The sequence below is a fragment of the Scardinius erythrophthalmus genome (assembly GCF_964197995.2).
Source record: "Scardinius erythrophthalmus genome assembly, chromosome: 19".
NCBI lineage: Eukaryota > Metazoa > Chordata > Actinopteri > Cypriniformes > Leuciscidae > Scardinius > Scardinius erythrophthalmus.
The window spans coordinates 17650764-17663212 of NC_138239.1; the positions used below are offsets into that span (position 1 = coordinate 17650764).

General features: G+C 37.9%; 1 protein-coding gene across 2 annotated transcripts in view; it reads right to left on the bottom strand.

Moving 5' to 3' along the window:
- The window catches only part of ehbp1 (EH domain binding protein 1), a 139227-nt gene extending 127026 nt beyond the window's left edge, over positions 1-12201 (bottom strand). For both annotated transcript variants that reach the window (XM_081393848.1, XM_081393847.1), the window contains exons 1-2: positions 11782-12201; positions 9728-10192 (exon numbers count right to left, since the gene is read on the bottom strand). In XM_081393848.1, the coding sequence (XP_081249974.1) occupies positions 9728-9831 (104 nt within the window). In that variant the 5' untranslated portion in view covers positions 9832-10192; positions 11782-12201. The remainder of the gene's footprint in view (positions 1-9727; positions 10193-11781) is intronic.
- Between the last annotated feature and the right edge of the window lie 248 nt (positions 12202-12449).

Genomic DNA, 12449 nt, shown 5'->3' on the forward strand with positions numbered 1-12449 from the left:
TGATTGGCTAACATCTTTGCATATGAAACAGCTAGTATTACATGTGGAACTCTTACGAAAACTTTTAGCACATTTTTACTATTACAGCTTATAAGTAGGGCTGTTTTCGACTAATGATTTTCATAGTCGAATCTGATTCGTTAGATTTTGCCGTAGTCGACTGATAGTCGAACCTTTTTTTTTTTTCTTTTTTTTTTAGATAGCAGCTAGATTTTTTCCATTTCAAACAAAAGAGCTGAAAAACACAAATATATCACACATATATCATAACATTTCATAAACATGAGGAGCAATATGAGAGAGAAATTTGGTGATGGTTGTTTAGGTACATTAAACCACGTAAAGCTTTTTCACGCCCATGAGAACCGCGTGGAGTCAACTCACAGCCGCTCCGCTGCCCTGCTGAAAATGTGAAGCAGAAACGCTTAATATCAGATAACGTCCATAATAATTGGACTCTGGGTTCGATTTTTTGACCATTTTCAGTGGTTATGAGGAGCAATATGAGAGGGAAATTTGGTAATCGTTGTTTAGGTACATTAAACCACGTAAAGCTTTTTAACGCAGAACCGTGTGGAGTCAACTCACAGCCGCTCCGCAGCCCTGCTGAAAATGTGAAGCAGAAACGCTTAATATCAGTTAATCTCCATAATAATTGGACTCTGGGTTCGATTTTTTTGACCATTTTCAGTGGTTATGAGGAGCAATATGAGAGGGAAATTTGGTAATCGTTGTTTAGGTACATTAAACCACGTAAAGCTTTTTAACGCAGAACCGTGTGGAGTCAACTCACAGCCGCTCCGCAGCCCTGCTGAAAATGTGAAGCAGATTTTTGAATACATTTTTATTTATTTACATTAGTAAGCTACAGGACATCGTCTTTCAAAACATGACCTGCGCGAAAGCGAAAAAATAAAATAAAAATGGTACCCAGCCCTTCTGAAAATGCGAATGCGTCTCTGTCCCCAGCACATTTCAAACCAAACTGACGCCCATTCGACTATGAGGTTCATAGTCGAATCAGACCTCTCCGAATCGAATCGTCGAATCCTCGACTATTAGAAGTCAGCCCTACTTATAAGGTCAACTAATTGCGAAAAGTGTTGATTATAGCGTTATATTTAGATCATGACATGAAAGATTGCAGTGATGAGCATGTAGCCGATTACAGACATGTTGAGTGCATGAATGCAGTGATCTCGTCATTGTAACTCGATTTCTGCATACTCATGAATACTTTCATCATAATTAACAGTGCAAACCATGGTGTAAACACGATGTAAATAAGAGATTAGTTGATTATAACAGGAGCTTTGGTGAGAGTCCAGAACTTGGTCACTGATAAACATGCGCTGTTTGATTGACAGTTCCAGCGATTGTAAAGGGAAAAAAAATTTACTCAGATGTGTGTTGCTCTGTTCCTGTTGGATCCAATAAATAAGGCACAGATTCGTTTTTTTTAGAACCTGACCGATTTATCGGTCTGCCGATTTAATTGGCCGATATGAGCCTGTCGCAAATATATCAGCATCAATGTATTTGACGCAGATTTGCTGACAGTATGAAGTTGAACTTGTTTTTTTTTACAGAACAAGGTATGAAACATGGCTAGCTAGCTAATGTAGCAAACGAGTATGATAAGCTCATTGTATTTACTTTATAGCATTGTGTCTCACCAACTAGGTGACAACGTAGCGTTAAAACACCATTCAACAGACTCAAGCCACCACCGCACTGGTAACTAGATAGCAACTTACCGTTAAGACACTGCTTGACTGCTTGTCTGCTGCTGCCTGAACAAGACACCGGACGCGAGCGGCACGATGCTTCAAAAGACAGTTGAACCCATTATAATCAGTGATGTTGTCTACACTGGATGCGCGATGCAGCGCGACAAATCTCCGACAGTAAACTGATGCCTCATTCTATTTATGACGTACTGACACGAAAGACAAATGCTTTGCAGCGGGCGCTTTGCCGCATCCAGTGTATACACTGTGTCAGCCCATTCTGCCTATAACGCTAAGTTACAACATCAAGCAATATTCCAATAATTTATATAATTATTATAACACTTTATATAGGGCCATTTTGCATAATGAGTAGTTTCACATTTAGTACATTTTGCTGACTACTTATTTAAAACAGTATTTAAGTACACATGTAATTGAACATGTTTTCATTATGGTATTTTGCAACAGTATTTAGAATATAATATAGAATGGAACATGCAATGCAAACTAGTTTGGTTACAGCTCAAATGTATCATTCTCATTCTATCATTCACCCTGCCTCGTGCCTCCATTACATATCTTTGTCACACAAGTGTTTGATCACCACATTTGAGTCATTGCAAAAAATGTGTTTATATTCTGTTTATGTATACTGTATTCTATATACAGTACCAGTCAAAGGTTTGTACACACGAATGGGAGAGTGTGTCCAAACTTTTGATTGGTACTGTACTATAATATACACATATAATATTTCTACTGTATTATATACATAAATAATATCGGCCGATATATTGATATCTGGCTTTTTTTACTCCCTAATATCGGTATCGGCCCCCAAAAATCCATATCGTCGAGCTCTAGTTTTTTTACAACCTGGGCACTGCACAACGTCTTGTCGTCCCCCGTGCTTTTTGACAGTATAATACTTCCCCATCACTAAACTGGAGCGTTAGGACCCACACAGATCACAGGGTGAGATGGCACGGCATCGGCTGTCGCGTTACAACATAAATTGATTGATTGTTGCATCCCAACACTCATTGTTGTTTACAAATCACCACGACACTCTGCATCAAATGGATCGTGCCAAAATCGAGCTGATATCATGTAGTCTGAACCCGGCATTACTTCAATGTAAATTATAAAACAGAAGAACAGATGTGTTCATAGACATGGAGGCTTTCAAACTATTATTTTGCCCACTACGTATAGCACAAATATAGCATAACTTCAATTTACAATTTTGAAATTAATCAACAGATTAGAATATTAGTAGTCTAAACGAATTGTTAGTTTCAGCCCTATACAGATATTTATTCATAACTTTCCTAACTTGCAAAATTAATCCTTTTGCAGGAGTGTTGCCTTCTAGTTTTAAGAAATACTTCAGAAACATTAATTAATTTATAGCAAGTAAACATTTTGTCAGTTGTTTCTTCCAAAAGTAGCACTGTGATCCCTGGATTATCAGTCAGTACTAAAGTTCACTGACTCCCACATGATCATATCAGCTGTTTCTGACCGGCAGATCTTTCACACAGACACACACTTCCTTCAGTCACCAGTCTATCGTAATGGAACTTTAAATTTACGATTTAGTAATAAAACCGGTTTTATTGAAGCCATCATGAAAACCTGCAATCAGTGCTGTAATCATCCAATGAGCGAGTGCACAAATGGAGAGAGAAAAAGAGAAAAACAGAGATGGTAGATTTGTAGCCTTAAAAGGAAATAAATCTAAATGTGCCTGCATGGTTTTCATTAAAATCATTACTGGATGCTTTTTATCTACATTTAAAATCTCATTTATTAACATTTCTGGTGACCCAAAATGTTCCTTTATTTTTATCCTTTATTTTTGAACACCACTGAAGATGTTTAAGATATTTAAGATATAAACACTCTAATGTTCATTACGCAAAGGTCGCTCCCTTTCGTCATGATACAGATATGCCGGTTAAATTCTAAAAATGAAAGAGCAGGTAGAAAACTTTGTGTAAAAAGAAATTATGACATTTCTGGCGCAATTAAACTTTATATGTGGACTTCAGGAAAAAAATTAAACACCACAAAACAATACAATATGACCCTGCATACTGAAAGCTGTGCTATACAAGATCACTGAAGGTTACAAAACTAATCATTTCCTCTGAGTAATTTCAAGTTGCTGAAAATCTCCCTTTATCTGGTCCTGCTAACAAGAAAGGCTTTAATGTGAGCCAGAGAGCAAACAACCATACACACCCAGCGTCATGAGACACATGAAAGGGCTTGGACTCCATTAACTCAAACTGATTGATGCATAACACCATGAATTGTTCATTATGAGGGCTTACTGCATCCAGAAAATATGAATCCAAACCCAAAAGCACAGAGAGAGAGAAAGACACACCGATCAGCTCACTGTGAGGTGCGATGATCAATAAAACCTAAGCTATACATCATGACCCCCCTCTGATTCCCTGATCACTTACATGACCTTATTAAACCTTCAGTCTGCTCAGCATGTGTAATCACACCCATACACACACAGATCTGCATCTTTTCTCTGCCTCCTACACAGCATCAGTCATTTCCTCACATGATCCACATGAAGCAAAGGCAGAGGGACGGGTTTAACACTTACAGGGAAATGCTAATCAAATGATTTAAGGAACACTCTGGATCAATACAACTTAAGCTCTATGAACAGCATCAGGAGCATAATGGCAATTACTGCAAAGATAATTAAAGAACAGTAAGGCATTTAAATGGTAGCTGAACACACATTCATAAGACTAGTGTAAAAAACATCACTTATTGACCTTGATTTTCTGTAGTAATTAACATTAGGGCACAAAAAAAAAAAAAAAGATGGAAATTAACAAACTGCCAAGTGCCAGTGCATCCATTCATATGAGAAATGACAAATGAGGGTCTGTTTCATTCACCCTGAGTGGCTTAATTCAGAGCGACAGGGAGTGGGGCATCTGTGAGTATTGTGGACAAGAGGGTGATTTATTGTGACAGACAATAACCTAAGCATTAAATTGCCATTTTTCAGGCCAAAGGCACGGCTCAATGCTGAAGTATGCCAGTCGGATTTTTACTTGCCCTGACAAAATTTTCACAGGCCCCATCACCCAAAACTAACTAATTAACTAACTAACTAACTAGTATCGATCTATCACTGTTTTTGACCCGTAACCTTGTACTCTAATAAATATGGTTGGTTCGACACCCACATTTTATATAACAATTTCAGTTCTCAATTCCAATTTTGATACCACACCAACAATTATTTTCCTAACTAATATAAATTTTAAACTTTATTAAAAACAAGTAAACACTCTTAGAAGAAAAAGGTTCTGCCAGGTGCATTATATATAGAACCTTTTTAGGGGTTCCCAACATGGGATCTTTTTAGGGATTTTAATTTAAATGAATTATGATGAACTAAACAGTTTGTAAACATACTAGGCTATATCACTAGAAAATGTTAAATAACCTGTTTAACATGAAAGTATTATGCATGACATTTACCCTTTTATAGAACCTTTTTGGCATAGGGTTCTATATAGAACAGAAATAAATTCTGAGAATGTTGCAGTAAGTAATAAAATAAGACCAAATGAAAATGACCAAAATTAATTCAGTCAGCTATGCTGAGCGTCTGTCCTGGCCTCAGGTCACGAGAGGAAATAATATAGGCTAAGAGGAGAGAAATTATCATTTCTTATAATGAACAAATGGATGAAGACATGGAAAACACAGCTGGAAAAGGAGAATCTGCTTAAATTGACAACAGAAAGCATGCACTGCATATTTAGTCTGTGGGCTCCATCTCACTAAACGCCTTGCCCAGAAGCAAACAACACAGCGCAGATGCCCTGTGTTGTTTTGTATTCACTCTGATTACGTAACATAAAATCTAGAACTCTGGATCACATCTGAGCTGAACAGCACTGATGAAATTTGTGCCTACAGACAGAAGAACCAAAGAAGTCACAATCAGGCCAGGCCAGAAAGTGCAAAGGCATGTAACCTACTAAAACATGTACCACTGTTTTTTTTTTTTCCCCTCTGCTGAAAGAATGTAAAACTATTTCACACTGTAAACCACATTCCCTCTCTCCCTCTCTTCAATCATCTTCATCTTTTCTCCACCCCTCCAGAAAAAAAAGTAAAGGGTATGAGAGTAAAGCAAGTCTAAAGGTCTTGGGTATGATGTACTTTCAATGCATTTTTAATGATGAAATTTCAAACACGCTGTAGTTCAGTATGTAATTCTCGTATTAACACCTACTGTAAGTTCATTACAAGTTCAGTGTCACTGTGCCCATGGGTCAAATATAAATATAAACACCAGTAAAGACGAGATCCTTGGCAGCACTGAAATACATAATGCTGGGCTTAAAGCTAAGTGAAATCCCACATGAAGCATGCTGGGATTTTAAAGGTCTGAGTTGAGGCTTGGCTGCTGTAGCACTTTGAAGGATTTCCCTTCCTCATTCCAGTCAGACTGACCTGTGGCACCGGGCCTGAAAGCAAAAGCAGCTGGCTGCCCTAAAGCAGCTACACATCACTGCTGCAATGCTGGACAGCAGGGGGTTCCTTTTGACACCAAAGACCCCTTGCAAAGGAACCCCATTCCTAAAGTGTAAAGGAAGCTATATATTATCATTATTGACCTTACAACCCCCAAGAAACAGAAGGGTGCGCAAAACAAACATGGATTATTATGCATAAAAATGTATGTCCTCCCAAAGAAGGCGAGTTGAATTAAAAATACACTTGCGTTCAAAGGTTTGGGGGGTCAGTAATATTTTAAGAATATTTTAGGATGTTTATGAAAGTCTTTTATCCTCACCAAGAATCAATTTATGTGAATACAGTAATAATAGTATTGGAGTAATAATTTATTTACAATATTTATTTTTACAATAATTCATTCCTGTGAGGGCAAAGCTGTATTTTCAGCATTACTCCAGTCTTCAGTGTCACATGATTCTTCAGAAATCATTCTAATATGCTGATTTGCTGCTCTAGAAAAATGTCTTGTTAGTTTTCTTAATTGCTTAATATTTCTGTGGAAACCATGATACAATATATATAGTTCAAAAGAACAGCATTTATTTTAAATAGAAATCTTTTGTAACATTATAATTGTCTTTACGGTTACATTTGATCAATTTAAAACATGAATACTGAATAAAAGTATAAATTCTATAAAAAATAAATATCTTACTGACCCCAAATTTTGAACGGTATAGATTCTATTTTTGTTGTTTCCTCTTGCCATTTTTTAATAACTACAGCAATTCTCCAGAGAAAATAAACAATGCTGTTAAAATAGTCTACAACATTTCTATACATTACTGCTGCAATTCTCCACAGTAATTAAAGCCCACCGTGGCCATGCTATAGAGGCGTGGGAATCGGCACGATTACACAACAGCACTTTAAACCAGAGACACTGAAACATTCAACTCATAAACATTTGATGTTGCCAAGAGACAAGAGAACTGCAAAGGCCAACATTCTAGAAGGCATTGAATCAACAGGCGGGGATACCTAAGCAGGCCGTGGCGTGTCCCGTATCCTAGCAGCATGTTTCTGGAACACTGCCCAAGGTGTTGACTGGGGCCTGACTGGACGCTGCTCCCGCAGAGCATGTGTCCGGCAGAGCGGGTGTGCTGGCTACAGATAAATCACACCACCGGATATCAATGATCGAATAACCTATAGCCTACACAGCACACACATTCACAACACTGGCTAGGTCAATGATTGAAATCTTTCAGCCTCAAGAATCACATGCCATGCCATTCAGAGCTGATGGCCATGGCAGATTTACTAGACCTATTCCATCCGCTTTAATATTCATTCGAATGTTTTATTTTCATACGCCCTACATTATCCATGTGGGATCAGAACCAGTGGAGATGTAATGCTAACTTCTAAAATGATTTGTCATTAAAATTATTTCTTTATTCATTCAATTGCTGACTTACACGTCCTTTTATTCCTCCCATGAACACATTTTCCTTCTCCTCAGGATTCCAGAACAAATGCTTGTGGTTTTTCTACATAAAAAGTAACAGAGAAAACAGTTTCATTTGATTTTTTTTAAAGCATTTCCACTTGAGGCCAAATGTGGAAAATTTTCCATCAGAACAATGGCACACTGGACAGACGAACCAAAAAGCACAGATCACGTAGCTGTCACACACACACACACACACACACACACACACACACAAACGTCTCCCTGATACAAACGCCTTTGAGCTTCTTGTCAGTAAGTGAATAATGCTCTTTCATCAGTGCCAGCGCCGCTCTGGCTCCACATTGGTCCACAAATCACTATGCAGATAATAGTCTGTGCATCCAAAACTAAACACACATACAGTGTACAATGTTTTCTGGTCTTAAAACCTGATTAAGAAATATTGTTTTTCCACAGAAAGGCATTCTCAACACAGTGCCCTTAGTGCATTTCTACCATACCATTACCTGACACATTCACATCTGAAACACCTCAAGTGTGTGTGTTCGTCAAACCCGAAAGTAAAACACTTAATTAGACACATGCCTCCAGGGCCCAGAAACAATCCTATTGCACCTGAACTCCTCAGACTTGACTTGAGTAAATATGAATTATGTTTCCCTTGTGGAGCACTGAATGTGTTGCCAATTGCCATGACTGCAGAACGATACACTCTTTTTGGAAACCTGCAAGAAAACACCAAAACTCCAAAGGCAACATTCTCAAAGAAAACTTGAGATATTTAGCAAAATTGCTGCGTACTTGACCCCTAATACAGCATAATCCACCACCTGACCTTAACCTCTGAGCAGCATTCCACTGTGAGCATACATTGCAGCAAGGATGTAACCACACACTCAAGACTGGGAGCAAATGTAAAGTTTAAAGTTGTGTTAAAATGGAAATAGCCACAGATATTTTCTTTAGTATTATGATACAAGTGAAATGGATTATTGAAAAAAGAAGGACGGGGACTTGGTTCTATCTATCGTTTGGTGGGGTTTAAGTGGACTAAATGATTGGAGAAGTCCGGCATACGTCACCAGAGAGGAGTCTGCCGTTTCACTGGAGGATCAAGTTATGATATTATGATTAAAAATTACAAGGTCAGTCTTTCTTTTTAAAACGACATGTTGAATAGCTCCCGATGAGATCAATAATACCGATTTAGAAAACAGACAGGGTGAATTTTCAGTTCAAGCCGACTTTAACAGACATCCACAGGAGGAGACCATTTTTTCCCAAACATTTAAAGACATAAACATAAAAATCGACGAGATTGAAGCACCTCATGACCTAGATTAAATTAAGTGCTGTAGTCTAGAACAATAAGAAGTTGATTAAATTACTACGCAAAAATTACTCAAATATAAAAATAAAATGGTAAGAGTGAGCATCTCTAATAAAAAGATGTTATGTTGATGACGTACAGGAATATTCCAATTCCTGAGACACCTGTAATAATAATAATAATTTGTTACATTTATGGCTACTCAAACTTAACTGGGTACACAATATAAAATCTAAAAAAAAAAAACATTGCATGTAAACATGGTAAATGCGGGGACAACCAAGTGTGTATGTAAAATACAAAGATACAGAATTCTGTCTTATATTGCACCTATTTAATTGTTAAACATATGCTATGTTATTATTAGCATCTCACTTCGTCCAATTTGAGTTACATCCTATCTGCAGTAATTTGAGGACACATCAGGCTTCATTGCAACCTATCGTGCACAATTCCTAAACAGAGAGGAGAGAAAATAAACAAAACGATGTGGAAAAGTATAGTTGTTGTAAATTGCCTCTCCCTACACACAGGAATGCCCGGGGGAATGGATAAATCATTGCCGTTAGTCAGATACGTCACGGGCCAACTCAGCATTCCAGACACACACGCACAAGCTGGGCTGGAAATGAGTAGCGGCACGCGCGAGACATGCAAGCAGTGACAACTCACCATTTCTTTGTGCATTCCACCATGAGTTCCTGGTAGGAGGCGACGAACTGGAATTTGGAAGCATGTTTCCCAACACGCTGCAGTCTCTTCCACACCGAAGCCATGGTTTTTCCTCTTTAAAGAGCTGACAGTTTGTTTAAAATACTGTCGCGTTCTGACGCCACCCCCTCACAAATCCTTTCCTTGGAAAAGTTCTCAAAAGTATCCGTCCAAAATCAGCTTGTGTGCATTCATTGATGTTTACAGAGTTTAAAATCAGGTAGAGGAAAGATAAAAAACACGTAGATCCCTTGCCATCAAAACATTAACGTGGATGATCGCAGATCAGCATGATGGCATGACATGTTAAATCCACCGGGATGATTGACAGCTCTCACAGAGCTCATTCTGTACAGCAAATCCCTCAAAATAAACATAAGCAGTGCATGGTAATCCAATATTCCTCGTTTGCATGTGTCAATAAACCTACAGAGACAAAAAGGAATATGGTTAGATCTCAGTGATAAAGGTTGTTGCACAAAAAGATATCCATTAATTAACTCATGTCAAACTTTGATTTCCAATTTCTGCATCTAAAAACAAACATCTTCCAGTTTCTACGGATCATTTTAACAAAATCATCCTGAATTTAAACACTGATTCATACCAGTAAAAGAGAACAATCCTTATCAGTTATCAGTGCTAAGCAGTGGAAAGCGATGATATCTAGAGATACAGAGATTTGGCTGACTTTGTTTAGCTGTGCAAGCTGCAACCGAATTTCATAAAACCAGCAAAATGCAGCCAGATTAGCCTAGATCTTCTGGACCAGTTACAATTATTCTGAAGACTGTTGAAAATTTAACAGATCAGAAGTTATTTTTGTATTTTATTTTAGCGCAAAAGTAAAACATGGTAAAATGTAAGCACTGCATTTATAAAATTGTTAGTTTCAATCCTCAAATTTAATTGTCTGAGGAATGCGGCATACAGTTGGGTTTCAGAAGTAAAAATCCCGTTAATTTTCTATATAGCGGAATTGATTTTTAACCATAATATGCCAAACTATAAAGAAAGAGCTACGAGGTTGTTAATCGATGGTATATGCTCCCTGCAACTTATTTTTAAAATAATTGTGTTTCACAGTGGAATTCCTGATGGAAAACTACATTACCCATTATTCTGCGAAAAAATCTATACCAATCCAGGTCTTTTTGTCCAATTTTGTCTACTTTTTTTTGCCTCAAATCAAAGTTCGTAATGTTGTCATTCACCTTGTAGCTGGTTTGGTTTGGTTCCTGATTTATAACTTTTTAACAAAGACTTTTTTTAAATGCCTATGGGAAAAAATTAATGGGAACATTTTTGCTTAATAAAAGAATATTTTAATAAACATTGTATCCTTAATATTTGTATTGTAGTTTTACAAAAGCAAAAAGACACTTGAGGCTGTGTTATGAATGTAGTCACTATAATGACAACAAGCAAATCACAGCCAAATCAAATGATATTCAGAACAACAGCATTTTTTTTCCTGTGTTATTGCTTAAATATCCAGCAGGATGATAATCAGTTTTTGTTTTTAAGTCGTTTTTTGGTTGTTGTTTCATGCTGTCAAACTTTAATGAATATAACTGAGGTTAAATTATAGCCTATTTTTAATTAAATGTTTATTATGTGCTCGATATGGATAAGGAACTCCAGGACCATTTATTTGAATTATGTTCACAACTGTTGCTGTTCAAACATTCACGAGAAGGTGTAATTATATATCCATACAAGACTGCTGCTTGAAGGCTTCTTCAAACAAATCACATCCTCATTCACAGAAGAATACAATAACTGATACACTGTCAGTGCTGTCAAACTGACTTCACACACTTGAGAAATTTGCTCTCAGGTTACTGGTTAAAAATCCGCTTTTAAAGTCACAGTGCTGTTATAAATACCTGACTAGCAATATAGCTTAAGAGATTATAACAATAATCAATAATGAAACCCCTGCAGTCACAGAGACACCCTTATCATGATATTATTCATCAACATCCTGGCTCTGGTCGCATTCCTGCACTCACCCCGTGAATAATGCAGCAGCAGTAGCGGCTGAATGCGCCCGTTGCGGCGGGAGGCGCGTGGCTGCATCAGCCCGCTAGCGAGCTAAAGAGCCGCTCTGGCTGGATATTCCCATAGAGCACCGCTAGCAGCCTAGGCTAACCTTAGCCAGGCAGGCTATCCCAGGGCAAAGAGCGGCAGCGAAACAGAAATCCCTTTCCCACTCGGACGTATACCGGCAACAGCCAAACTGAGGAGTTTGAAGGCGAGGGACAGTGGTGGTTTTCCAGTTGAGAGGAGGAAATTCCAGCGCTCTTTCGTATTCACACACAAACTCAACGCATCAAGACTCCATCATTTTCCTCCCCAATCCCACATTCAGTCAAACATCTGTGCGGAGTCTCCGAGAAATGCCCCCACGCGTCTCTCATTGGCTGGCGGTCCATAAATGTTTACATATTCATGACACTTCTTAACGCTTTTGTTGCCAGTGAGCGCTCCTATTGGTCGATTTAGACATCTTTCAGAGATCTTTAACCCGCCTGTGTGCAAAGTGAGCTGAGTAGGAGCATAAGTAATGTAAACCTTCTCCTATGTTTTAAGGAATAAAGTTAACTAAATATGATTGTGAAATAAAAAATATCTGATATATCGTAATTTTACTAATATAGCTGAATGTAGGTTGAGGCAA